The sequence below is a fragment of the Scatophagus argus genome, chromosome 13 (genome assembly GCF_020382885.2).
Source record: "Scatophagus argus isolate fScaArg1 chromosome 13, fScaArg1.pri, whole genome shotgun sequence".
In the NCBI taxonomy this organism is placed as follows: domain Eukaryota; kingdom Metazoa; phylum Chordata; class Actinopteri; family Scatophagidae; genus Scatophagus; species Scatophagus argus.
The window spans coordinates 5783536-5811208 of record NC_058505.1 but is presented as its reverse complement, the minus strand read 5'-3'; the positions used below and the strand labels follow the sequence as shown (position 1 = coordinate 5811208).

At 40.3% G+C, this 27673-nt stretch overlaps 1 protein-coding gene across 2 annotated transcripts in view; it reads left to right on the top strand.

Moving 5' to 3' along the window:
- The window catches only part of LOC124069803 (collagen alpha-1(XI) chain-like), a 77339-nt gene that overhangs the window by 10371 nt on the left and 39295 nt on the right, over nucleotides 1-27673 (top strand). Inside the window, exons 4-24 of one of the 2 annotated variants that reach the window (XM_046409254.1) lie at nucleotides 77-290; nucleotides 1158-1320; nucleotides 9669-9797; nucleotides 12503-12592; nucleotides 13060-13158; nucleotides 15518-15823; nucleotides 16900-16965; nucleotides 17777-17818; nucleotides 18208-18270; nucleotides 20280-20354; nucleotides 20839-20922; nucleotides 22045-22101; nucleotides 22604-22657; nucleotides 22768-22821; nucleotides 23202-23255; nucleotides 23372-23425; nucleotides 24177-24230; nucleotides 24334-24378; nucleotides 25311-25364; nucleotides 25452-25496; nucleotides 26903-26956. In XM_046409254.1, the coding sequence (XP_046265210.1) occupies nucleotides 77-290; nucleotides 1158-1320; nucleotides 9669-9797; nucleotides 12503-12592; nucleotides 13060-13158; nucleotides 15518-15823; nucleotides 16900-16965; nucleotides 17777-17818; nucleotides 18208-18270; nucleotides 20280-20354; nucleotides 20839-20922; nucleotides 22045-22101; nucleotides 22604-22657; nucleotides 22768-22821; nucleotides 23202-23255; nucleotides 23372-23425; nucleotides 24177-24230; nucleotides 24334-24378; nucleotides 25311-25364; nucleotides 25452-25496; nucleotides 26903-26956 (1856 nt within the window). The remainder of the gene's footprint in view (nucleotides 1-76; nucleotides 291-1157; nucleotides 1321-9668; nucleotides 9798-12502; nucleotides 12593-13059; nucleotides 13159-15517; nucleotides 15824-16899; nucleotides 16966-17776; nucleotides 17819-18207; nucleotides 18271-20279; nucleotides 20355-20838; nucleotides 20923-22044; nucleotides 22102-22603; nucleotides 22658-22767; nucleotides 22822-23201; nucleotides 23256-23371; nucleotides 23426-24176; nucleotides 24231-24333; nucleotides 24379-25310; nucleotides 25365-25451; nucleotides 25497-26902; nucleotides 26957-27673) is intronic. The other variant, XM_046409255.1, reaches the window with a different exon arrangement.

The window sequence follows — 27673 nt, the reverse complement described above, 5'->3', positions numbered from 1 at the left end:
GAATTGAGTCAGACTTTTTTGCTTCATATCCGGTTGGTCTTCACTAACACACACCTGCTCCTTGTTCCACCTTCAGGGGGAGTTTTCCCAGAAGATTTCTCCATCCTGTTTACCATCAAGCCAAAGGCAGGCCTCCAGTCCTTCCTGCTGTCCGTGTACAACAAGCAAGGTATCCAGCAGCTTGGTGTGGAGGTGGGCCGTGGCCCCGTCTTCCTGTATGAGGACCAGCATGGCAAGCCTGATCCGGAGGAGTACCCCTTGTTCCGTTCCATCAACCTTGCTGATGGCAAGTAAGTGACAGACTGCTTCTCAAGAGAGCTTGAAGACATTGGAGGTCAGCTGTGGGTGGTAGATGTTTGTTTACTCTGGTTCTTGGCTTTTCTGTTTCCCGTTTTCAGTGCTGAATTTAAAAGCTGTTGTGAAGCTTATGTTATTGTTTCAAAAGCATTTTTATCTAGATTTATAGGTTATTTATTCAAAACAAAACTAATCTACTTAACATATTTTCTCAAGCACTCAGGACATACTCAACTATTATGCCCTGGTAAACTTTGACGCAGCTCTGAGGATTTATTATTATCTTTTGTTTGTTCAGTCATTGTGCCATATGGAAAGAATCAGACAGTAATGACAAATAAATTGCTTGCAGCACTTTGATGACTGCCTTTTCTTTTCCAGATTATTTACAGTAGTGATATCTAGTAATGAATGGAGTAGAGTTTGAGTAGATGCCCAATGACACTGACACAAATCATTGGTACAAGTTGTCATCAAACATTTGCACAAATACTAACACAATTAATGTGTTGAAATGATTCAGTGTGTGGTTGGTTTTCTGTTATACAAAAATACAGTGTAAATATACAGTACATATATACAGTACAATTTTTTATATATATATATATATATATATATATTATTATTTTCTTTTTAATCTTCTCTGCCCTGGCGGTATGCTTACAGTGCTAGCTAATGAGGTGATAGGAGATTGCAGGTTAATGGCGATTTTTGCCATATGGATGTGGGCTGTAGCAGTTAACTCACTGTGCCCAGTCCAAAAACTGTAAACTTTTAACATGGAATATGGCCAATTTACTATCATCAAGCGCATTTCTGGTTGTGTTCCTGACCTCCTTCTTTGTTCCCTTGTTGCACAGATGGCATCGTGTAGCTATCAGTGTGGAGAAGAAGAGTGTCACCATTATTGTGGACTGTAAGAAAAAGGTGACCAGACCACTTGGCAGGAGCGACCAGGCTGTCATCAACACAGAAGGCATTACTGTCTTTGGCACCAGAATCCTGGATGAGGAAGTCTTTGAGGTAAGACAACCATGTTGAATCTTGATTCACTTGGATTGAACTAGCTGCATTATGATGAATATATTGGCAAATGTGCTTATTTGTGTTTATGTCAAGAATGACATGAGAAGTTGAATACCATATTGTGCTTCAAGTAGGCAACAGAACCAGGAGGCAATTAGTTTGTATTAAAGACTGGAGGCAAGGGAAAGCAGGTGACCTGGCCTGACCAGCCATTGCCACCACAACTTGTCACTTTTACTTTCGTGCTTGTGTACAGCAACAACATGTGATATTTAATGAATTTTAAATGTGGCGGCAGGCATATTTTAAACTTTGAGAAGAACTAAGCTCGGTGTTTGCTAAGTCTAGCTTAACAAAAGGCCAGCAGCAGAGGCCAACAAAGCAAACAGAGCAAAGACAAAGCAAAGGCTTATGACTCCAGCTTCAACTAATGCACAGATATAAGTGGCAACAGTGTTGTAAAACGAATAAGACTGTTTCCCATAAATCTTTAACTACTTCTGAAATGCTACTCTAAGTTGGGCTAGAACAGAGATGTCAGTGACTACATTATTGTTCTTGTCTTTAATGGTTTTGCATATGATATTCTTGGAAAGATGCAATATAATTTACCTCTGACACTAAAATCTGTCTTCTCAACTCTATTCTCATTTGGCTTCGAGAGGTTCATCCATCATTTCTTCACAGGACTGTCTCTTAAAAATACACCACTTCACCACTAGTTTGAAGTAATTGTGTTCTCAGGGATTTTGGAAAGCTTACCTAGTTGCCAGCAATTTATTCATTCTGGTTTGACGTAATTGAAAGCATATTGTGAATCTTACTCCCAATGAATCTCATTTACCATTGTGGGAAGGAACAATTTTAGCATCTAATACTTTAAGTCCAGATGCTTTAAGGGCAGACATCTAATTGTTTTCATTAATTTGTGCGTACAGTAAATGGTAAATTTTATTGGCCAGAATAACAATATTGGCTTTGTGTACTTGGTAAGAGCCATGAGCAGTGTCTGTGGAAAGGCTCCTGTGTTTGAATATTTGACTCAATAAAGGAAAGAACTGAAGTCTGATCAGCTTGTCCTTTCAGGATCATTCCATATTATTCCCTCAATAACTCTGACTTTTGGAACTCAGAATCATAATTCGAAGCTTAGTGTATGATTACTGAGGCTAAAGCTTGCACAGGTAGCTGTGGGCTGAGTGGAAAATGTGAAGTCGTTGCTAACTCCACAAACAATAGCCTCTCTTTGATGTGTGAATGTGGAATGCTTGCTAAGTAAAACAGCCTGCAAAATATTTGCCTCCAGGTCAAGCCTGCAAAACAATTGTTTTTAGCAAGCAGACGACATAGCTAATTATTGAGGTTACACATATAGACGTGGTAAGGTGAGCCAACACAATTTACAGCAATATTTTTGGTCAACTGACATTTGCTATTGCAGTTACAAGGAGCACACCCTATTAATTTTATATTATTAGCAACAGTAGAAAATAAACATGTTAAAGCCACAGTGATTAGAGTTAGGATTGTAATTAAGGTACTTAAGAGTTGAGAGGAGAGGGTAAAAGCAGCATAGCACTTTCACCAAGCCTTGTCTATTTTTAATGCTGATTTATGACCAGCCATTTTGCTTTTGTGAGTGCTCTTTGTTTGAACACATATTACGCTAAATGGTGTAGAATTGCAGGGTAATTTGTTTAGTTCTCTTTTGAAATACCTGGAGAACAGAAAATGATTCCATTTGTTCCAAGGGCTGAGGCTTTCTTTTGCACGTTGCAAGGTGGTTTTAATCACACAGTGATCTATCACACAGTACCACTGCTGTGGTGGGCTAGGTAGAACTTCAGCCATGTCTTCAACTATAATTATTTCCACTTTCAATTTAATAACCCTAGATTTGTTGATTGCAAACTGGCGACTTATAGGCACACTTTACTGCTAATCTGTTAAATCTTACTGGCCACGAGGATCTTGGTTAATTACTGTATATCTACATATAGATAAAAACAGGTTGGTTAATAGATGTAAGCCATATGTTTGGATTTGAATTTGTTGCTTATGGGATTATACTTTGGCCTGCAGTCCACAGCTGTTGTAGATATGCCACAATCATTATATCTTGGAGGCTATATGAAAACATTCGGAACACTGTTTGCTGCAGTATATACTGTAGACAAACACAATGTGAAATATCTCCACAATCAGGTTACTGAATCCAGACCAAGCAGCAACCTCAGGGGCTGAAAAATGAAGCCAATGCAGAAGTGCTAAAAACTGAAGTCCCCCAAAAGGCCAACAGAGTCTGCGTAATAAATGGAAAACACTGTTATTGATGATGCTAGATGATGAATCCTAATGGTTTTGATGATGTATAATCTTACCTAATCATGATCATTTCTAGAAGAGAATTTCAAGAGGCAAAACATTTATTATGTGAGCTTCACATCTTTGGAACTTCGGCTGTTTAATTATTAAAGTTGGCTGTAAGCTCTCCTCACTAAAACTGCTTTGAGCTCGGAGCACATTGCTATATTAGCAAATTGCATAAGCAGGTGTCAAAGCTGGAAGCACAGGGAAGAGTGAAGGCGAGGGGAAAATATGATCAGTGTGTGCTTAGTCTTGGCTCACAGTGCACAGCTGTTTAAAAGATATGCTCACTGACCGGGTCTCCAAACCCCCCCCCCCCACACACACACACACTTTTTGTTCTTTTAAATCAAAACCACAAGATATGTGAATCATCTCTCATAATTTATGCAAATAATTTCTTCAGACTTTAAAAGGAAGGGTGGAATGGTGGAATTCGTTGCTTGTGCAGTTCATCTGAGCACGTGGTCGTGCGCGTTGTTATATACACGCATAAAAATGTGTGTGTGTGTGTGTATGTGTGTCTTTGAGGAAGATCAAGAGGCAAAATTAGTTTGTTTACGCATCTGTCATTACTGCATAGTAGGTTGTTCCAAAATGCTGTCCCTCAAGCAGTCTTTGGCAGAGGTCTCTAACCAGACTGATGGGCTGAAGCCTTAAAGTGAATCATTGTTTATGGTTGAATTGGCAGGAAGAGAAGCAGTCTGACTGTTTCTCATCTCCCTTAGTCACTTTTCACCCTCCAGTACCAGTCACAAAATGTTTTGGCTAGGGTTGTGTAATAGGAATATGGTAATGAATTCATATTTGTATAAATGTTACTGTGACTGAGAAGGTCATCTGTCTCTTTGTTCTCTTACTTTTCCAAATGTAGTCTAGCTCTGGTGCATGAAAGTACACTGTCTAGTTTTGTCAAATTGTATCTGTATGGGACCTCGCAGGCCCTTGTTCTGTGACCCTCACCATACCAGCACAGCCAGGAAGTAATGGACCCAAGGTGCTTCGTAAAAAAATTTGCTGATGGAAAAGAGCAGAGCGTGGAAAAAAGAAAGGGAGATAGAGAAGTGAAGAAAAGCAAGCAGATGATTCAAACAGTCTTCTGAGCTACTGGCAGGCTAAATGTTTTAATATTTGAAGGGTGCAAGACATTTGTATGCCCCCAGTGCTTGAAAAGAAACGCTATCCCTCCCCTGACCGCAAAGGCTGCGTTTGATAAAACAGTGGGAGAAATCTGGAGAGTGTTATGCATTTTTTCCTCCCCTGTGCTTCTTGGTTAATTGTTGTCCTTGTACAGTTTTGAAATTCCATCTCTCCATTTGTTCTTTCAAGATGTGATCCCCTCCCAGAGTTTGGAAAAGCAGACTTTTTAGATGATATATGTGTCAAGTTTGTGCAGACTTGGAGTAGATAAAATAAAGGAAATACAGCAGTGAGTTGTGGCTGCCAGAGATTCAGATTTGCACAGTAAGCATTTTAAAAACACATACATCTGCAAAAGTTGATTTGAGTAGCTATAGTCTGCACGGCCACGTCTGGCTGATGATGCCTCTGGATTCTCAATGTGACAGGAAGGTTACAATGAGGCTTTGTTTAAACTGTTTCTTTGATAGAAAGTAGTTCCAGGGAAGGATCGGGGCATTATTTCAGGGAAACAAGATGTAAATATGCACCTGCACTATCATCTCAAATCTCAAATGAAGTTGCAGTCATAAGAACAATTCTTTCATTCCTAGTTGAGAGCCCACACAACTAAGCCTAGATAAAATCCTGGTGTTTGTAAAGTAAAAAATGAGCAGACAAACATGATTTGAGACCACGGCTTCCTTTTATCCTCCAGCCTCTGCATGTATGGATGTGTGTATACTGGGTCAAACTGCAGAATCTTTTTCCAAATGTGCGTTCCAGGTGCATTAATATCCCACAGCTGTTCCTGCAGGCAGAGACGTGCTGCACCTGCCAACAGACAACAATTTTTCAACCACCTAATAACAGACTTACATGTTGTTCTGTAAGAATTAGTGAAAACTATTTGTGTATAATGAATAAGCAGGTTTGTAGAAGGGTTATTTTTTCAGTTAACTGTTTGGTTATCTTTTGTCTATGATGATGTCTTCAAATGCTTTTTGTCCAATCAACAGGCCCAAAGATATTCAATTTAAAATGATATAAAACAGAGAAAAGCAGTGAATTTTTCCTCGCTTGAGAAACTGAAATGGTGAATTTTTGCTTGAAAAATGATAGAAAAAAATTACTTCATTATAAAAACAGTTGCTAGTTGATTTTATTTTTCAGTTGGTTTATCACTTTATCTACTAATCATCATTTGGCCCAAGTTAGGAGCATGAAATGGTTTTAGGTTTTGCCAACCCTAGCAAAACAGGTGAGATCTGAATGCAGTCTGAGAACATGATTTACCTGCAAGGTTTGATTCAGGGCAGAATGCACTCATGCCTGGGGAATAAAATGCCTGAATGAGTTGGTATGCCTCCAGAAATGAACACTCTAATGTTGATAAAGTTTTTAAGTAAAGTATGCTCTCAATTTTGTGGAGTCAACTTTGTTTATGCCTCCAAATTAATCCAACAAATGCCGGGTGGGAAAACCCTTGTGTCTTGTGTCATCTCTGACCTGGCGCCAGCAGGAACTAGCTGCATCTAGTCAAAGTTGTGTATTGATTTTTCAGGTCAGTGGTGTGCTTTTCTGCTCACGACTGAGGTAATCTGGGCTCAGTAACCCCTCGCCACACTTCTATCCTTTTCAGTGGCATGCAGAAGCTAATATTTAACATCCTAATAAGTACACAGTGCCAAGGACAGATTTCATGGTCTGCTGAGGGCCTGTAATACCGCTCACTATTAGGCGATTGTCCATCTGCCAGTTGTTTTCCTTAAATGAGTTCTGTTCCTTGTGGGTGTGGACTGTGCCTTTGGAGGGATACTCATCACAGCAGATGCCAAAGTCCCTAAGCCCATAAGAGGGTGAATCAAGTGGTGTCTGTCCGCTGTTTTAGATTGCTTAACTTAAAGTCAGATATGAAACGTGTGCTTGAGTAAAAACCAGGGATGCATTTATTTCCAATATAAATAAATAGCTTTATACTTAAAGTAGTTTGCCTTTGGGGGAAATCTAGGTAAAAGGGAGTCTCTTGTCTTGTCTTTGGTCAGTCGGCCTCATCCATTCCCATATGTCCTTTTAGATTTTTTTCTCCTTGAAATGGTAGTTGTTACAGCGTGAGATGAAAGTTAACATGTCGAGACACACTGTATTAACATGCATGCTGTACACAGTCCCATTAATGGAATGGCTGTAGTGCACCCTAGACAGATTATTTTTCCCGCTGTGTCTGTGCCAGCTCCGAGCAGAGCCAGGACATTGCTGCAGATCATTCCTGGAATTCTGAGGAGGAACCTCAACAGATGCCAGGGAGATGTTCAAGACAATCCAGACAATAACATCAACAAAAGCACTGACTTGCATACACAGGAGACACAAAAGAGTAAAGGAAGGGAAGGAGAACAGTGAGAGGGAGCTGATCAGCGAGTACAGGAGTGGTTGAATCACTGACTGGCTTTATAAGTAGGTTAAGTGTGTGTGGTCTATTGGCATGACATTTTTGGACTCCTGCTTTTTTTTTCTAGCTATACACACACCTTATTTTCGTTCTAAGTTTTCATATGAACAAAGCTTAAAAGTACAGTGAATGAGTGTGACTGAATGAACGAAAATAAGGCTCACTGTCCATGCACACAGAGAAGAGGAGGCAGACAAAGGTCCTGCCAAGTGCAATATATCTTTGCTTTTAACTGTCCTCTTTGTTTCTGGCTTTGACTTGTGAGCCTTTCATGCTAAATTATAAAAAAGGGCATACAGTATGCTGTTGTTGAATGACTTTCATTAATCAGAAACCTTCTGTTAGTCATTGTAGTTTTTGTTGCAGCGGGAATGTGTGTGTATATGTGTAGCTTCAGTAAGCACAAATCTGTCTCAGGCAGAAATGCCCAGTTTCAGATATTCACACCTGGACGCTGCCCAGTAAAACCACAGTTTGATCTGTCAACCACAGCTGGGCATTAAATGCCTGGCTCAAGAGCTGTTTTCACTCTTCCCACCCAGATTTATTCTGCAGTCTTGGGATCTGACTGACAACCTTTTGGACAACCTTTATACTATTAGGTGGCTGAAACAACTGAGTTCTGTGTTTGCTTTTAAATTTATTTTACATTTTCACAATTCCAATTCTTCTTTTTCTGATTCTTCTGGATTGTAGCGACAGAAGAGAGTCCAAATGTTCAGATTAGGGGTGTTACTCTTTGAAACAAGCCTGTAATTTTGCTCCATTTTACTCCAAGTTCCTGTAACATTAAATATTCTCCTCTCGATACATCACAGAGAATGTTGGAGGGTGAGGAACTCCACGTGGATTATTTTGTGAAATTACTCATGTACATGCACTCCATTATATATGCGTTTTCTTGTGGGATCTGTAAGTGAGTGACTGATTATAGCATTAATAGCACAACAGGAGGAAAACCGAAGCTTACTCTACACATCTTCTGGTTGTTGTTTGGGTTGTTCAGGACCCTGTTGAGATTTACTGGTCACATATGATGGGACCATGGGGGCGGTGAATATCTAATGTATTCCAGAGGTCTAAGCTTGTACAGATGTTGCCTTCTGTAATTTAATGCAATCTGTATGTATGAGCTTCCTCTCGTGGGGGCCACCCTGATCGCGGCCTTATTTCACCTTGTCCTCTTTGTTACTTATTCCAGGGGGATACTGAAAAAGGGACAGTTGAGGTGCCCATATGACAGACTGGTTGAGATAACATTCTCCTCATCAGTGGCATAGCAGTTACTGGTTAAGAAATTCTTTAGGAGACGATCATGGAAAAAGAGCTTTTGGCAGATGGTAGGCTTGGGAACGGAGATCTAATTTCCTTTTCCAAAAGATCATGAAAAACAGACGGCCTCAGATAAGTACAGACTTGCTTATTTATCTGCTGTGTAAGAGGACTTGCCATCCCTAATGGCTGAGTGAGGGGACTGCACAATAGGCCTTTTTTAAAAGCTTACAGACTCCCCTAAAGCTTTGTTTTATTTCATACACTTATACTGTACGTAATTAATAGTCAAAGGAACTACTGCTTGTGGTGCTTTACGACATCTGCCTTGTTGCGTTATTGTCACTTTTTATTATCACCACTTTGGTACTACAGTGGGGCAATCAAGCAAGGAGGAGTAGATGCATACTTGGAACATACATCAACATTTGCTTTCTATTTGTAATCATGAAAGAAACAAAGTATGAATGTGAGCTGTCTCCGGAGTTATTTTGGTCGTCATGGCTCAGGAGATAAAAGTCATGTTCATTTTCTGCTCGTACAATGTTAGCTGGATTGGCAGTCGGAGCATTTTCCAAGGCTTGAATTGGCTTGGAATTCAAGTGAATCATCAGTAAAAAAGATTAGCAACTATGTCAGAAAATACTTGATCAAAAAGTCAAAGTAAAAATATGTTCTGGACACCTTATACTATATTCAGAGTAGTAAATCCATCAGTTTTTGTATTCTGGGTCGTTTTTGGATAAAATCAGCAACTGTGGTGCCTTGTTTTATTCCCAGTTGCAACAATGAAGTTTTCTTTGTTGGTTACAGCTCTTATTCGTGCATCTGATTGCCATCTTCTCAATAGCAACAGTGGCTAAGTCTCCTCGTTGTCCGAGTGTATGGAACCATGTGCCAAAACAAACTGGAAAAACTTCTTAGAAACTAAGTTGAAATAAATGAAACTGATGGCCATAACATAAACCTGTAGTACTGTTAATTATTCAGCAGACTCTCTGTTAAACTCTTTACAGTAGGGAAAAACAATTCCCATCTGAACACTACAGCCTGTGAAATTTGTTCTGGCTCCTGCTGACATGCTGCTTTTCTTCTTCTCCTTCTTCTTCTTATTCTGCTTCTTCTCTTCATCCAGGGTGACATCCAGCAGCTGCTCATAGTGGCGGATCCCAGGGCAGCCTATGACTACTGTGAACACTACAGCCCTGACTGTGAAACCCCCAACCACCACGACACCCCCCAGGCTCAGGAACCTGAGGAGGAGGTCAGTATCTGAAGGGGAAAGAGTGCAGGGAAAGATGGATTTGGGGGCGAGAGATTGGGTGAGCAGAGTTGTTTTTTGGAGGGAGGGAAGGACAGAGGAAGAAAGTGCTGGAAGGGAGGGGGGAAGGTAGGGAGGGTATTAGAGATAGTTGAATTAGAGGGAGGGAAGGAGGAATAGTTGTGGCAAGGAAAGGAAAGGGAAAACAGGGAGGGAGGGAATATGGAAGCTGGAGTTTGAGATTTAGACGGGATGATAACTGGAGTTTGGATGAAGGTCTTGAGACTTGGTTGTTGTCAAAGTTAGGAAGAAAAAGAGTGAGTAAGAGAATAAATTAGGAGGCATGGGAGGATGAAAATTAAGTAAATCAATGTGAAAGAGGAGATGACACACTGTCAACTTTCTGGGTGTGGTAATGACTCAAGAACATTATAGCAAACATTGTTAAAAGATATTTTCTCGTTTTCCATGTCATCTCTGAGTCTCTTTTCTTTAGTCTTGGAAACAAGCTGACATATCAAAATGTATTGTTGTATTTGAACTCATCTTCTGAAATGTAAATTTTATTGCCCCTGGCTCCACAACATTGCTTGTAGCCTCTTCAGCCAGATCTCTTAATTGAAATACAATGGCTTGTGTCAGGGCCTCGTTTTTCCTTTCTCATCTTCATTTTTTGTTATTTTGCTAGCTCAAGCCATTTTGTCGGCTGACGTTTTCCTTCAGTATTTCACTAAATAACTGATGAGCTCACACTGGAAAGTTTTCCTTCTTCCCTGCCACGAAGCCTGAGCCCACTTTGGAGTGGCCCTGTGATTTATATCACTAACGAGTTCTGCAGGCTCTGCCCAGACTCCCAGGGAAATTTAAGCTTTTCCTTCCCCAGCTAGACTTCCAATACCTGGAAAAGTAGACTTTAGATTCCTGGTTTAAGAATATACAAAAAAAAAAAAAAATCAGAAGCTGGTTGTCCATTTGAAAATACTGGCTGTACAATGGGTACCATGTCCTGGAAAATATTGCTTCATCATTAAGTTAATCTTCAGCGCCAAGACAAGGAGCTTGTCAGTTCTAAAAAGACAGCAGGGAGCCGTTTGGATGCAGAACATTGTAAATCTGGTTTATTAATTGTTGGTTTCTGTACAGTTGTAACAGGAATGTTTTTCAAACATTCCAGCTCACTATTTTACAGAGCTGCTTTTCTACTGCGCAACTGACAAATATTTCAGCCAGAGTACAAATCGCCATTGTGAAAGTTCCAATTTCACATCTCACCATTTTTTTTTTTTTGTTGTTAAATAAACCTCCACAATTTCACAAAAGCGCAGAACGTGGTTATGACCTTAGCCTCAGAGGATGCTCCTTGACCTGAAGCACACTGCTCATGCAGTCAGCCACATGTCTGCAGCTGGCTTTAAAAAGGAAGAGCGAGTGATGCCGGAGGAGGAAGGGGGAGCTTTTTTCTTTCTTTTTTTTATGAGCACACTTCAGTATTTACGCCTTTCATCCGAGCCTGTGGTGAAGGCCTTCAGCTCAGCCAAGCACTTCAACGCCATAAATCTTTATAAATCCTTCCTCCGTTCTCTATCTCTCTCTCTCTCTCTGTCTCTGCACTTCTCTCTGACCCTCTTCTTCTCTCCTCTCAGTCAGTTTAGTTGATCTGGCCAGGGCTTCACTCTTGTGTGACCTCTTTCTCTCTCTCTCTGGGCCACTGAACAGAGGCCAGGCCAACACTGCAGCAGCTCGTGGATCTTTTATTTTTATGTGCTTAGCAGTCGTCCAGGGAATAATATTAATCCCTGGGCTGATAGAGCGATGCATTTCAGGGGCTGGTCTGTTAACTTAATCTAGCTCACTTTTGTGACAGCCTTCATAGAATTAAAAGAAAAATGCAGCAGATCAGTGGGAATCTTAAAGTTTAGACATAGAAATGAATGGCTAGATTGTTTAATATTACATGAGTTGTGGGCAGCGTGCCAGTAAATGCTCATCGACACAAGTGATTTAAAGACATAGTAGTAGGCTTGGATCCATTTTTAGTTAGGTGCCCCCTGAATAATCGGTAATGATATATAATAATAGTGGGGAGAGTTGTGTGAACTTTTTTGGATATCAGGGTGGAATGTTCTGGGGATCCAAAATGTTGTGTTTAAGGAAATTAGTAAAGTAACTGTGGTTTTACCCCCTGCTACTGTATTCTGTACGTTCCCCATAATTTTCCAACACACGATGAGTCAGGCCATCTTTCTCTTTGAAAGGGCTCATTAATGAAACCCCAGGGCCATTGTTGTTTTACAGAATGAAGCTGTAGAGGCAGATAAGTTGTTACTGGCATCACATTAATCCTCTAACATCCTGTAGAAAGCAAACAAGAATCTTAATTGCTGTTTGCTTGGTTGCATACATGAACCTTCCAGTGGGGCCTTGTGAGGCTCAGGAGGTTTCGATGGAAGAGAAGCAGTAATTGCTGCTGTCATCCATATGCAAAATTGTTCAGTTTTCTATATGGATGTGATATTTCCATCATTTGGCCATGTTATTTCTAAAATAGCATGACAATACAAAACATTGTAGTGGTTTACAAATAGTTGACATGCTCTTACATGCCATGTAAATAATGTACAGCATGTCTTTCAGACATTCTGCTGCTCTATTTACATGATTGTACAAATGAACTGACCCCCTCGTCCCCCATCCCTTTTTCCTTACAGTACACTAACTATGACTATGGTGAGATCTATGACTACATTGAAGGAGAGTTAACCACTGACACTCCTCCAACTGAAAGAACCAAGACGGAGGTAACACCTGACTAATACAGCTATCATGGCTGTTGCAATGAATAACATAAAACACAAAAACATGTCTTGTTCTTGTTCTTCCTCTTGATCTCTTGTTGTTCACCTTGTCCATCTCTTGTTCCTCAATGTCAGTCTTCAGTTTTTCACCAATCCTCTCTTTCCCAATTTTATTTTCCCCTCCTTCTGCTTTATCAGCATGTCTTGATGTCCTCTCTAAGTTTTATTTGATATTTACCTAACTTCTAGCAAAATAGATACTACACATTTCAAATATACCACGGCTACTTGTACTGAAGGTCCCCAAATGTCTAGAGGGGACCATATCACCTTCACATTTATGATGTTCTTGGTGCTGTGGAAAGAATAGAAATAGATTTGTTTGTTAACAAAGCTCTTGAACATAACCTGAACTTGAATTTAACCATGATCAAATGCTTTCCATGTGGGCTGTTCTTGCTTGATTTCAGGCAGTTGTGGGCGGAGACTACTACACAGGTGAGTATGACTACACCACAGTGGACGGAAATCAGCCTGAAACTCCCACTGACACTGCGGGACAAGGCCAGGTAACTTTTTAAAAATCCAGATTTTAACAAAGATCAAGAATATCAATTTTCTTTACAGGGAGATATGAACCGTGAACAGGAGACATGTTTGATAACTCTGTGTTTTAAGTGATTTGGTAATATAATGTCAAATTACTTTTGTACAATTATTATTGATTTGAGAGAACAGTTTAGACCACAGGAATATTGTCTTTCAATGTCTTTCAACATTCATCCAGATTCGTATTTATATGGTAACATGTTAAAAATGAAATTTCAAAAAAAACGCTTAGATATCATGAACAGCGAAACATATTTTTATGATCTGCTTTGGAGGTTGAAACCCATCGAGGTCTCACTATGAAAAAAATGCTCCTTGATTTGCATGAGAATCTGCCTCCATTAAACAGAATCTGGATGAGGGCCGAAGCAGAAAACGTTGTCATTTAATGAACCGTAACCAATGGAAAATCAGCAGACAGATGCATCTCCTATGTTTCTGCCATGTCCTGATTTGGCAGATCCTGTCTTAATTTGTGCTAAACCATCACATAAAACACAACATAATGAGGAACATTTGGGGGTTAAACTAAAACAATACGGCTGTGTGCTCCGCCAGCCAAATGTCTGCAGATTCTATTGTTATTTACCTTGAGGTGGAAAGTGCAGCTATAGTCAGCTTTACACATTTATTTAAAAAAATAGTTTATTAGTTTATATTTAATTTGGTAATGTCAATAATAAATGCATTTAAAATGACAGAATGCTAACCATGGAAACATACGCTCTGCTGTGCCAGCACACTTGTTTGATTACAGAGGTTAGTGACCAACTAGATAACTTTTAGAAGATGTCATAGTGCAGCGATCATCAACTGGCAGCCTGTGGGCCACATCCGGCCCAGCAAAGCTTCCTATCCAAGCCTCAGAATATCACTGAATTCAGAAAATGTGCACCTCTGATGTTACTCACCAGTGGAAGTGGCCCAATCCTTCCTGAAAGTGAGCACCAATTAGCACGCCAACACCTGGCAAGAGCCAAAAAGTTCATAATTCATAGTTCATCTGTTCTACAGAATCAGATTATTGTTAAACTCCATCCTCTCTACTCCATGGGCCCACCATCAAACCTCCCAGCTCCCAGGATGGCCATTCACAGCACTGGCCAGGCTACAGTAACTCCTGACTTTTCAGAGAATCACTAGGCTTGTCTATTAGAGGCAAGAGGCGTCACTTGGGTTCATTTTTATTGGACAGCTGTTGTATTGAGTCTCAAAACAGCCTTTGTCTTTGCTTACTGAGATCCCAAAGAGGAGGGTTGTTTTGTTGTTGTTGTTGTTGTTGTTCTTGAGGTAAGAACTGTGTATGTAAATCCAATTCTTTGATTAGAACATGGAAGCACTCTTACACATTGTTTAAACTCTTACACATTGTTTAAACTCTATTAAATCTGCTCGAAAAATCTTGGACTGTGATAAGATCCCATGAAGTGAATCACTTTTGTGATACGAGTTTTCTTACGGAAGCGTTAGCTTAAAACTGTGTGCAGCTATTTTTAGCTGACATAAGATGTTTACAACACGAACTACATGACAGGCCTGAATATTTTCTTATAATAATATTCTTCCTCAAGAGAGTGACAATATTTGTGTCTAATAATCTTATACTCTTAAATGTATAAGCATGTTGTGTCTGATTTTTTCTTTTTAAACAGCATAGATTTTTACAAATTCAACTCTGATTTTCACTTCATTGGATTTTTATTAGTTCTTCACAGTTCTTGTTTGTGTTAACATTTGCATTTCACTTCTTCAGTAAGATTGAGGTATTTAAGATTATACAGTCTTAATTACCTCACTAGGACATCAAACTGTACTGTTACTGCATGAATATTTTTACAGTACATGCCATGTTTCTTTATTTTTCTGTACTGTGATTTATTACACTGTTTATGTTTTTAAAACATTAATCTGTTTTGGTTTAGTTTGGAACATCCAACATTGCCTTCTGCAACATTTCTTTGCAGAGAAAGAAAAAACTAATTTAAAATGTGTTTACATGTTAGTGTTATTAATAGCGCCTGTTGACAAAGCATATGTGCAGCTTCACATATGTCGAGTTTTGGATGCTGTCCCAAATTAGATACATGGGTGTGTGCACAACTAAGTTGAAAATTCTTCAGGAGACTTTCACTTAGTTGCTGTCCAATAATTTCAGTATTTAAGTGCTAAATACTACTGTCCTGACTGTGAATCTTGCTGTGAAAAACATGTGAATCACTGAATCTGTTCACATGGTTTCATTTCACTAACCAAACCTCCATGTTCCCTCCCATGATAACAACCCCTGCCCCCTCTTTTCGATGCCTGGATTGATCCCAGAGCTATGAAGGGGAAATAGTGGATGATTACATCACCGGTGTGGAACAGGTCGGGGTGGACCCCACTGTCGCTGTTGAAACAGCAGCCCCAGTGGACACTGAAAAGAAGGTGGATCCTGGCACTGACGTGTATGAGTTTAAGGAATACGACCTGAAGGAATATGACAACAAGGAGTTTGTGGAGAAACCATATGATTATGGTGATTATGGTGATTATGGCCCCGTTGACGGCAAGCCCACATCTGCAACATATGAGGAAGAGTTTGGTCCTGGTGTCCCTGCGGAGACTGAAATCAGAGAGAGCAGTGTAAGTGCTGAATGGAGGTGGTGGTCAGGAATGTGGAAAGATGAAGAAGATGTTTGTTGCATTTGTCTGATGGGTTGTCTGCGATGCCCTTTTTGTTTATTGTTCCTAGTGCTATCAGGTTACAGCTTGGAGCATTCTGCATGCACACGCACCAAATGCAAACACACCAGCAAGCACAAACACACAACTTGTCCATCCAAGTCTCCTACAGATAAAAAGATGTCAACCCAGCTCTCAGTGCAGGCACACCCTGCATAACCTCCTGGCCTCAGCGACCTTTGCTGTTTATCAAAGACATGCTCCTCCCTGGCTATCCCAACAATGATCTCTTCAGATCACATGATGACAAACTAAGGCTTTGCAAATGTTTTTTCATCAAATCCATCTAGATCAATAGAACTAGAACCAGACAGAAATATCTGCTGTGGTAGTGTCTATCATGGCTTGCTTCCAGCTCCATTCCTTGCCTCGGGATCTGGATTCTCAGAGGCAGGAAGTGACTGGAAGTTGGCTTGAGATCTGTCTGCCTTAGGTTAATCTGAACCGCTCCATTAGTGCTCTCAACTCTCAGGACACAACAGCCCTACTCTATGGCTTTCTCATAAAGAGTTTCCTCTTCAGGCTACACTGTACAGTCTAGTGGTTTTTGGACACATTGATGTAGGTGGTTTGTGAATTCTTTTCATGTGAAGTCATTGTATGGATAGTGTCAGGTAACGACCTCTGCATTTGTGCACAGTTGGGGTCTTTTTTTTTTTTTTTTTTTTCAGTTCCTGTCTTTTAGGAAGCTCAACAAATAGTAGGAGTCAGACCAAAATCTAAATTATAGCTTCTTGCAAAATTATTCTTGCAGTTTGTTTTTCCAGCAGGCAGCAAAAAAAAAAAAATCTTCTTTTTGCCTTGAAAACTACCTAAATCCTTTAAAGCATGAAGAACTGTAGTCAGCACATTGCTGAAACCACTTTAAAAGAGAAGCTAACAGGACAGGCTATCTCCTGCTCAGTTCATTACTGTTGTGTTTAATGTTTGGCCTGTTTCTATGTGAAAAGATCAAATGGTCTGGATTGTGTCTGCAGGTGAGTGGAGGTCAGAGTTACCTGGGAGAAAAAGGAGAGAAGGGTGAACCTGCTGTCATTGAGCCAGTAAGTGAAGTACTGTGTTGCTGTGTTTTAATACCTATCTATCTATCTATCTATCTATCTATCTATCTATCTATCTATCTATCTATCTATCTATCTATCTATCTATATATCTATCCATCTATCCATCTATCTATCTATCTATCTATCTATCTATCTATCTATCTGTCTGTCTGTCTGTCTGTCTGTCTGTCTGTCTGACTGACTGACTATTAGCTGGCCAGATGTTTGTTTGCTTCGTTATTTAAAATGTTCAGATATGTAGCATAGTTCAAAATCAGTGTTCATATCAGCTGACACTTTCCAACAGTTGCATACAATGATTTATAAGTCTATAAAATTCCTATTTCAGATTCTCTGCATATTTTCTGGGGAATAAATGTTTTCTTTTATCTGCTCTCTTGAACAAAGAACAGATATTTCTTTGATGGAACTGAACTTAAGGTCGTGTCTATTTAATTAAAGCAGTTACAGCCATGATAAGATTTAATTGCACAAAATGTCACAGTAGTCTACATAAGTTCAGAAGACACCCGTCCTATACAGTTTACCACTATAGGCTAAACACTGACTAAAATAGCAGCTGTAGTTAACATCCCTCCTCACATATCATCACCAGATGACCACACACACACACATACATTGTAGAATACAACATGAGATAGCTGAACACTTCTTAGTCTTGTAGCTATAAGTTAACACCTCAACTTCAAACCCAAAGCACCCTCTGGCTCTCATTTCCTCCCATTCTCCATCGCCTGTGGATTTACACGCTGCCTTATAATGCTACTGTATCCACTTTTTCCATTTTCAGGGGATGCTTATAGAAGGACCCCAAGGAGCCCCCGGCCAAGCCGTGAGTATCACATTCTCCCACACTCATGTCTGCCTTCCACAGATGGAGAACAGCTAAAGAGGGAAAAAATGTCTTTATGGAAAGAGCATCAGCCCTGATCGCCAGTGAAGCTTGAGCTGGGACAGACAGTCAGAATGTGTGTATTTGTGCATGAGTGTGTGTGTGTGTCTGTGTCTGTGAGTGTGAGTGCAAGATGGAGAAAGAAGAGAGGTTTGGGGGCTATTTTATTTTGAGGCTTATTCCTTTTTGACTCGATGTCTATGCTTCTGTCTTTGTTGGCTTGTGCATGTGAAGCACTGGATTGACTGCGGTGGGAATGCTGGTTAGGATCAGTTTGGGATATCATATGCTAAGTGTATGTGTGTGTGTGTGTGTGTGTGTGATTTCAGGGTCTTCCTGGTACCCCAGGATTGCAGGGTCCTCCAGGTGCCCCAGGAGATCCTGGTGAGAGGGTGAGTAAAGGCTGGCCTCATTTTACAGCTGATTACACAAGTTTCTGAGAAGCACTGCCACTCATTCTCTTCTCACCATGGACATTAAAATTTAACAGCTGCTTTTATTTTGCTAAAAGAAGAATAAAACATTGCACCAATCAGTTCAAGTTGTATATCAACCAAAACATATTTTTTTCAGACTATGACTGAGGCAAAATGTACCGGGATAACCTTGCCCGTAGCCATTTATCTTACTTGTGGAATTATGGGAGTGTGTGCATATATGAATGCCCCTTCATGTGTGTTCTTTATTGGAAAGGTGTGACGTACAGTCTCGAGTCCATGGAGTGAATAATACAACTGAATGCAGCTCACTACTGCAGCAGTAGGGAGACCAGCGAGGTGTGGTGCAGGGAAATTAGCTGGCCATAAACTGCCAATATACCAAGCAAGTTCTGAGAAACAGCTGTGCTGGGCTGTGAGAAGTTCAAGGACTTAAATAAGAAATATGTAGAAGCCTAAATTTTCTCATACTCTTTTTCCCAGCACCATCGGATTCCACTCATTTACTTGATTGATTGGATGATACGGAATAAGTGCCTGTCCCCTCCAGAAACACTGGATCTCAGCTTGTTTTTCCCAAATGTGAAGATTGCTCTACACCCTTCTTTCATCACCCTTTTAGCACATCTACATATTCTCTCTCTGGAGTTTAACCTTTTAATTGCCAAAAAAAAAAAAGCCTAACATGCCTCCTCCAGTATCACCAGTAGTACTTTGCCCATACAAAAGGCTTATTGTTTCACAGGGTTGGAGTGATCAGAAAATATTTTATTGGTCCAAAAGTCAACCCCCCCTTCATTTCCTCCCATGAGAAACAGTCTTGCTGAGGATTGACAGGGGGATTAAAAGTGAGTCGTTGCTGCAGTCTTGTGGCTTTCCGTTGCGCAGAATCCGCCTGAACGCTACGTCTGATCGGCTCATTTCTCTTGTAATTATTGTTTCTCTCCTTTCCACTGAGACACCACTTTCCCAGCCATGTAGGACCGTCATTAACACTAGATGTCGCTATGATTACTGTAACAGCAATGGATGGAGGGTTTTACCACCTCTGGGAAAAGCCAGATGGGAACACATGGCATCAATTTGAGCTGGCTGTCTGAGATTACTGCACATGACAAAACTTCTAAATAGACTCTGGTTTCTCTGGAGACGTTGGGCACTTAGTATTGATCTTTTTAGATAAGTCTTTGTCTTTATTAAATCAAGATCTAATCTCTGTAACTTATTCATATTATTCAGTATGACCAATTTTCATACACTTAATTTGCTTTTTATTAGTTTTTAGTCACACTCCTGGCAGGCGCCACTGAAGTCAGTCGGTTTGTCAGTGAAATCTTATATATATTATAAGAATATATTGACAGGAAATGTGGCATAAACGTTCATTCACTGCTGAAGACTTTGCATTAATTGAAACAGTTGTGTTTTCAGAAATTCAGTGAGTATTGTAGCCTCTTGACTGTGGATTTCTGGTCTTTTTATGCAGTCAGTGTGATTGAATCATTTGTATTATTCTTCTCAGCAGGATTAGTCAGTTATCCTTTTTCAGTCTCTGCACTACTGCTGCTGTTGTTGCTGTGGCTTATTATGTTACTGACGGTCTTATTTTTCATATTTTATGTTTGAGTGCCTGCAGGGATTCTCATGAAATAGCAAAATAATCGTGTTATCTCATGGCAGAATACATGTCTTCTTTAATAGCTACGTGAAACTAAATGTTGTCAGCAGTTTTACACACTCATACACATAAGTCAACAAAACAATAGTTTATGAATGAACTCAGTACTTTGGTGTTGTGTATGTCAATAACAATACCGTTTAAGGCCTTTTCAATAGCATTATTGTAGTTAATTGTGATTTCATATACTGTGGTTTTGTTTTTTACCTCAGCTCCAATTGTGACATTCACACTGAGATATAATATCTTAGAACTAAGAACTAACTGCCTGTCTCTGATTCTCCAGGGTCCTCCGGGGCGTCCTGGTCTTCCTGGTTCGGATGGTGTCCCTGGGCCTCCAGGTACCATTCTGATGCTTCCAGTAAGTCCTGCCACTTTCCGCAAGCCCACTGGGCTGTCTGTCATATTTCCTATACGTAGTGTGCTCTTCATCTCAAGCGCTTGTCCGTGAACTCACTTCATTTAGTAAGTTTGCCTCATAGCATCACCAGTAGGCCAGAGGATTGCAACCTTATTTTCTTTGGGTTATAAATCACTTACCTTATAAATGTCAGCCAGTGCAATGGAGTGGAACCAGCGACTGAGGCTTTGAAGGGCTTGGTGACACATATTTTGCTTGTGTGTGTGTGTATGTGTGTGTGAGCTGCCCATGCTTCTGTGTCAGCATATGTATGTGCAAATGTGTCTGTGTGTGTGGAATGGAGACAGCTTTATAGCCTCAACAAAGAAAAAGAATAAATATTTGAACACGCTCAGCAGGGAAGACCATTAGATTCGTCACTCTGTAAAAAGAGACAAGTCAATCTGTTTTTAATTGTGTTTCTTTTTTGTTTTGTGGTTGATAGTTCCGTGCTGGTGGTGAGTCACACAAGGGACCTGTGGTTTCAGCTCAGGAAGCTCAGGCTCAGGCCATCCTATCTCAGGCCAGGGTAAGTCGCCACTGCTCAATATGACCCTGGTGCTTCTCAGGTTAGAGGACAATGATTACAATGATTTTGTGTCTTCTTGTATTCTGTAGTACAAGTTTTAAAAGAAAACTTTCAAATGACCCAGAAACTTTTGTAAATAACAAAGGAAGGAATCACTATTCACAAGTCCCAGTCTGTAAGTTTAAGTCTAAATCCCAAACTACAGACCTGTGTCAGGTGAGGTAGTATATAAAGCCACACCAGATGTTCACACTCACTCAGGGGTCCTGATAACCGTAGCACTGTTGAAAAACAGGGTGAATTATGCAGCTGTATGGAAGGTGTGATCTGTAGTAGCCCACATGGTAGTCATTAAGTGCTGCACAAACACTGAATATTCACACATTCACAATGCTCTGTGGAGCTGCAGGGCTGTCAAAGCTGGTGTTTAGCAATGTCTTGAAAGCTTTCTGTATTTGTCTTTTCTGCCAGAGGTTTGGCACGAAGCAGGAAAAAGAAAAAGCATAGCACAGGTTGTAAGTTCTTCAAAATGTAAAGGGCATCGAAGGGGGAAATTGTTCAGTTTGCACAACCACCACAATGCAAATATACCAATACAAGTGTAGCACAGGGCATGAATTGCCTTTCCTCAAATTAAAAAAAATTCACTTTTTCAATGTCAGGCTGCCAATGAATCCCAGACAACTTTTTTGGCAGTTCAAGACTGTGGTCAGCCATGAACAGGAACAAAGTCTAGAGTGGTAAACTCTGAACAAGAACAAATTAATGTTTGCACATTGTAAGCTTCTACGCTATACAGAAGCTAAAAGAGTGGTTTTTTTTATGTGTTTTCTTTATCTTTTATTCCCAGCTAGTTGAATGGATGTTGTGTCAATTTCTATATCACAAATTCCTGCTTTATTTTAGTAACTATGAGTAGCATATCTGTTCAGACTACGACTGCACTTCACTGGATGCTAATAAGCTGACAGCAAAGAAAACATGGCAACACTTTTGTCTTGTGATAGAAGAGGAAATGTTGTGTTTTGACTCGCTCAGTTGGTGTAGACGAGTCTAAATGCAGACGTGTCTATACTGTGAGCTGACCAATGGCTTATGGGTCGATTTCTGTCTGATCCACAGCTGGCTATGAGAGGTCCCCCAGGGCCAATGGGCATGACAGGAAGATCTGGTCCTGTCGTGAGTAGCTTTTACCCTCTACACACACACACACACACGCACAGGCACATCATTGATCCACTTGGATCATCATTGATCCATTCATGTCACAGTTGATGAAAAACACATTTGGTGATTAGCGCTCCTTCCTGTTTCGAGCATTTGTCATTTCCTAATATTCACACACGCACCACTTTCCTCCCTATCTGTCTGAGAGCAGATTTTATTCCATCAACACATGATATCCACTTTGAATGACTGATTTAAAACAAATAGAAAAACAGCATATGCACATACAGCAAATTACTTGTGATAGCTAAAGGATCATAAAAGTGATAATAGCTGAAGCCTCTGCTCTTTCACACTGCTGCCACTGCCTTCATGCCTCAGTCAATCTACACATGAGGAGAGATTTTGTTCATGTGGAAAGATCATCCAGGAGGTCTTTCTGTTGAATATTTAGTTTTATTTAGAAATTGCATTAGGTTTATTTATGAAATCTGTGTGGATGTTTTTTTAATAGGGAGGTCCTGGTTCTCCCGGACTTAAAGGTGACGGTGGTGACCCTGGACCACAGGTGAGAAGAGCATCATTTATTTTCCATACATCTCAACATGTAATTTTTAACTTGAATTATATTTAAGTCTTCATTGTGTAGTGTTTTACATTTACATGTTTTGCTCATAGGGACCCAGAGGTCTTCAAGGTCCAACCGGTCTACCAGGGAAAGCAGGAAAGAGAGTAAGAGTTCTTTCCAACCAGGCTCAACCAGGAGATTTTTTATCTTTTATTGCTTTATTGATCCATGTCCTCCTGAGAAACACTGTGTTGCTGCAGAAGTTTAAGTTTAAATTTCCAAATTTCTAATATTCCATGCCAACAAGAGTGTGAGGATCAATGCTGCAGTGCCTTTCTAGTGTCAGACATGGCCGTATTTCAAATAAGTCAGCTGCTCTCAATAACTGTCTCTGCGTGTCGTGTAAATTCAGAAAGTCATGTTTATTTAACTAAAAATGATTACATGTTCTCTGTGTTTATTCTCTAAAACCATGCAAGATAATTAGATATTTTTTCTAATGCAGTTTTCATGTAGCCTGACATGATATTTACGTGTCCTCCAGGGTCGTAATGGAGCAGATGGTGCTCGGGGAATACCGGGAGAGGCAGGACCCAAGGTAAAGTACACACCAGGTTATCCAGTAAACCACTGAGTGTCCGTGATGTGCATTCGAAAAGATGCTCCACCAAAGTGACTACTAGAGCCGACCATTTTGTTACTGTTCTCTTTCAGGGTGACCGAGGCTTTGATGGTCTCCCTGGTCTTCCTGGAGAAAAGGGGCACAGAGTAAGTCTACAAAGAATTTTGGGTGTGGTCAATGAACAAAGTTGGAAAACAAACATTATTAAAGACTTCGATCTGTCTCCAAAAATAAGATCCTAGAGTCTCTTATTTCTACATCCAAATGGATCTCAGTCACCCTGTTCTTACAGCAGCATCAGGACTGATTGGTAGTTCAAAGGCCACATCTCATCTTCTCATGCAGGCTCCAGCGTTGACAGATATGATTTCTGAACCAGTGGAAGCCATTAGGGTGTTTAAACCACTTATGAGAGTTGGGACCGACTCCAGAACCGCTTGGGGCTGCATTTAACCAGGCCTGAAGGCGAATGAGGAGTGCTGAATTTGGTCTTTGTGGAATTTGGGTCCTCATAGAAAGCGAGAGAGAAAGGACAGGGATCACAGAGGCGTATTTTTAGACAGGCTGTCATGCCTTATCCTATACCGAGTAATTACAGGGCCACAAGAGGTAGGCCAGTCCATATAGAGAAATGTTATAGGTCCATGCCAATTGTGGCGACCTTGCCTGCTGTAGATTAAAGGAAGCCAGTTTCACTGCCATTTTTGTTGCTCTCTTTTCATCATCATGTCTCATCATTTCTGCATTTTTGACCCATATATTTTTTGAACAAGTAAAAATTGCTAGTTTTTCTCCCTCTCTTAGCTGCAGGGATCGAACATGTGGACTCTCTTGTGACCTGCCCCTCCCCCTCTTTGCTGATACTCCTTTCTTGTGATTTTTTTTTTTTTCCTCCAGGGAGAGCATGGTCCTACAGGCCCTCCAGGACCTCCAGGAGAGGATGGCCCAAGAGTAAGTGGCTCATCAGTCATCGCATAACTTACCTTTGTTTTCCAAAATCTTAAAATTTGCTTTGCATTCCTTGATAATGGACTCTTTCTCTTTCTATCTGTAGGGTGAAGATGGGCAGGTTGGACAGAGAGGTGTGGCAGGAGAGAGCGTAAGTGTATTTATTGCTATCTGATGACACAGTTGGAAAGTATTGTTAAACCATATGTTATTTAATCAGGACAAAGATAAGAAAATGATGGATATGCCACCACTATCTTTCTCATTTCCTGTGTGACCACAAGTCCCACCCCCTCATCCGTTCCAGTACATTCGTGTTGGCAATTACTTCAACACAGAGCCTCACCCGCCTCTCCTCTGCAACTGTAACGACATTCCTGTCTGCAAGGACTATTGCATTTGTAATCTTAACCTTGCTGAGACAGAATGGCTCTGAATAATAGATCAGAAAATAGAACTGGGAAATATGTTGTTCTGTCATTACCCAAGAGAAATTGCTATATGCTGCCTAGTTCACTTCAAATGGACCGTGGAGTTGCATGAGAAATCGTTATTCTTTGTCATGCCCAGAACAACATTGTTCTTTTAAAGAAAAAGTTGCACAGCATTTCATCACGTACACTGTCCATAAGATGAAAGAGTTCAATGAGGGCAATGATTTAAGTGTCTGACTTGAACTGAAGAAACAACTTTGATGCTCATGCCCTGAAATGCCACTGCAGTTACTATATCTGACCACAAGGGGTCAGTATTTTACACACTTTAAGGCTTTTCAGTGCACCTAGTGTTCTGTACATTATGCCAGTTTATTTCTAGATAGATAAAACACATATCTTCAGACAAAACATGACAGAATTCATGTTTACCATATTTTACATAATTGTCTTTAACTATCCCCTCCTGACTAGTTTTACGATATTTATAAAATACCTCCACATCTACTCCTTCTCCCTCATTTAAAAATCTTGAATCTATGAGAATCTAATTATTATCATTTTGCTTCAACTATAGGAGCAAGAAGAAGCAGAAAAGAACAAATCTGAGTCGGGTTGGTCTTAAACCTGTGTTTGTCTTCATATACAGGGTCCTCGAGGTTTGCTTGGTCCCAGAGGGTCTGCGGGTCCTGGAGGACAGCGTGTAAGAACATCTCCTATATGCCTTACTTCTCATACTACTCATAACTTATGTTCAGTGAGATTCACTGTCACATTCTGATCTTTTTAGGGTCTCCCTGGACTTGATGGACAATCTGGTCCCAAAGGAAACATGGTGAAATATTTATCTTTTGCTAATTTTTTAATACTTAGACGCAGGGATTATAAAATCAGACTGTCAGAAAGGGAGCTGTCCTGCACACAAGACCACCTAAGCAATCAGAATGTAATTTGGCCTCCCTGAGGCCGTTTGCAGGTCATTGACTTTTAACCCTGTGCAACACGACAAGAATGGAGGTCATAGGTCATTTTCTGATTAGAGATGGTAGATGATAGGATAGGTGTCTTTTAATAGTTCTTAGACCTTTTGCAGCAGCTACAAAATCTGAAAAGGATCAGACTGAAGACCCACAAAGAAGAGACCTTAAGTTTTAGTACAGGATGAAACAGAAAAACTTTCTGTGCATGGTCACAGCAAGCATTGAGCTTCCCGGATGGTCTCTGTGGGACATTAGTATGAGGGTAACAAATCATTGAATAGGACAGCTGGACAAGCCCACACATTGTCTGTGGTCGCTGAGTCACTGAGCCGAAGAAATAAGCAGCTGTTAAAGGGACACAAAACAATAGCAACATGTTGTGGTTCTTATTAATTTCTCCAAATTTAGTATTGATTTCTGCATATTCTAAAAATCAAAGCAGAACAAAGTATTCACAGTAGTAGTGCTTCCCAAATGGTTTATAAAAACTTCTGGCGCTCACACCAGACTCCAACATATGGACGTTTTTAAGGCATCCTTTACGAGTAAAGAAAGCAAATGTTTTTACTGACTACATTCAGAGCTTTGATCGATGCCCAACGTTGCATTTTGCGTTCGATCTAACGATCGCAGTCAGGCGAACTAAACTTCCTAGAGTTCTGCATTTGTATTTAGTGTTTGTTGTAACAGCTGGAACAGATTGCTTCACAAGGGTCTTGTCTGTTTTTGTATATGTTTAGTTTGTGACGCACTAAATCTCAGCAGGGAGACCAAACAACCCACCATTCCAGTTAGCCTTATTAGCTTTAATCCATACCCAGATGGCTGTGTGGCCCCACAGCGTGTATTTAGAGAAAGCAGTATTTCATAGCCAAACTTAGATTCTGACCAGTCACCAGATTTTAGGGTTGGCTTTGATAGGAACTAAACATAACTTTGTATAAGGCTGGAACACAGACAGCAAAGTGTTTCTCTCCACCATTTGCACCTTTTTGTTTCACACTCTCAGCATCGATTGGACAAAGCAAATTCAACCAAGATATTCAAGCAAGGTCACCCAAAGTTCTCATCGAATCCACAGTGTGACAGAACATTTTAATGTTTGCTCTTCGAGGAGCCCAGCATCTAAATTATCAGAATTCTTTGGTAATAATGTTTTGTTTTCAGCAGTTGTGCAGATTAAAAGTGTAACATACGATGAATCAAATGGAATCACTTGCAACGATTGGAAATATTAATTGCTCCACTTTGTTATGCGCAGGGTCCACAAGGAGAGCCAGGGCCTCCTGGGCAGCAGGGTTTGCCTGGTCCACATGTAAGTTTCTCTTGTTTCCTGTTTGTCTGTTGCACAATCCCTTCATCCTTTTCTTGTCATCTGTCGTCTTCTCTGCCCCAGTCTGACCTTTTTCATGCTCCATCTTCTTTGCCATATGCATTGTGCAAAGAGAAGAACTATGAATTCCTGTTTTTTTAATGAAACATTAACAACCTTATTTTTCTTTAGCACTTCTTCTTTTGTCATTTCTTTCTCCATCCTTCAGTCCCTAAGTCGCAGCCATTCGATAGGACATTCAACAAAACCAAAACTGTACAAAGAACTTTACAACTGCAAACCAACATTATTTTTCTGTTGTCGCGAAGAGGAAAAACATCCTCTCCTCATCCTGTCCTGCTGAGATGAGACATATTGTGCTGATTTGATAGCACTCAACCCAATTACATTGTCCAGTTGATGGCACGGTGAAAAACATTCCATTTTGCAGTCATCTTTAATACGAAACAGTACACTCAATATTGTAGCCAGGACTAAATGACCACTGCCAGGTAAGCTTTTCAGTCGTGCTGACACTCGTAGTGCAGGCAGGATGGCGTCATTCCCCTGGAAAGTATTAGTAGGGACCTGCCTTGATGGTACACAGGTTGAATAAATAACTTCATTTTAGTTATACCTGGCCAGATGCAGATTGATGCCTTCCAGGGAAGGCATTGGACTGTAGAAAAATAACACAACTCGCTTATTTTAACTGTTAAT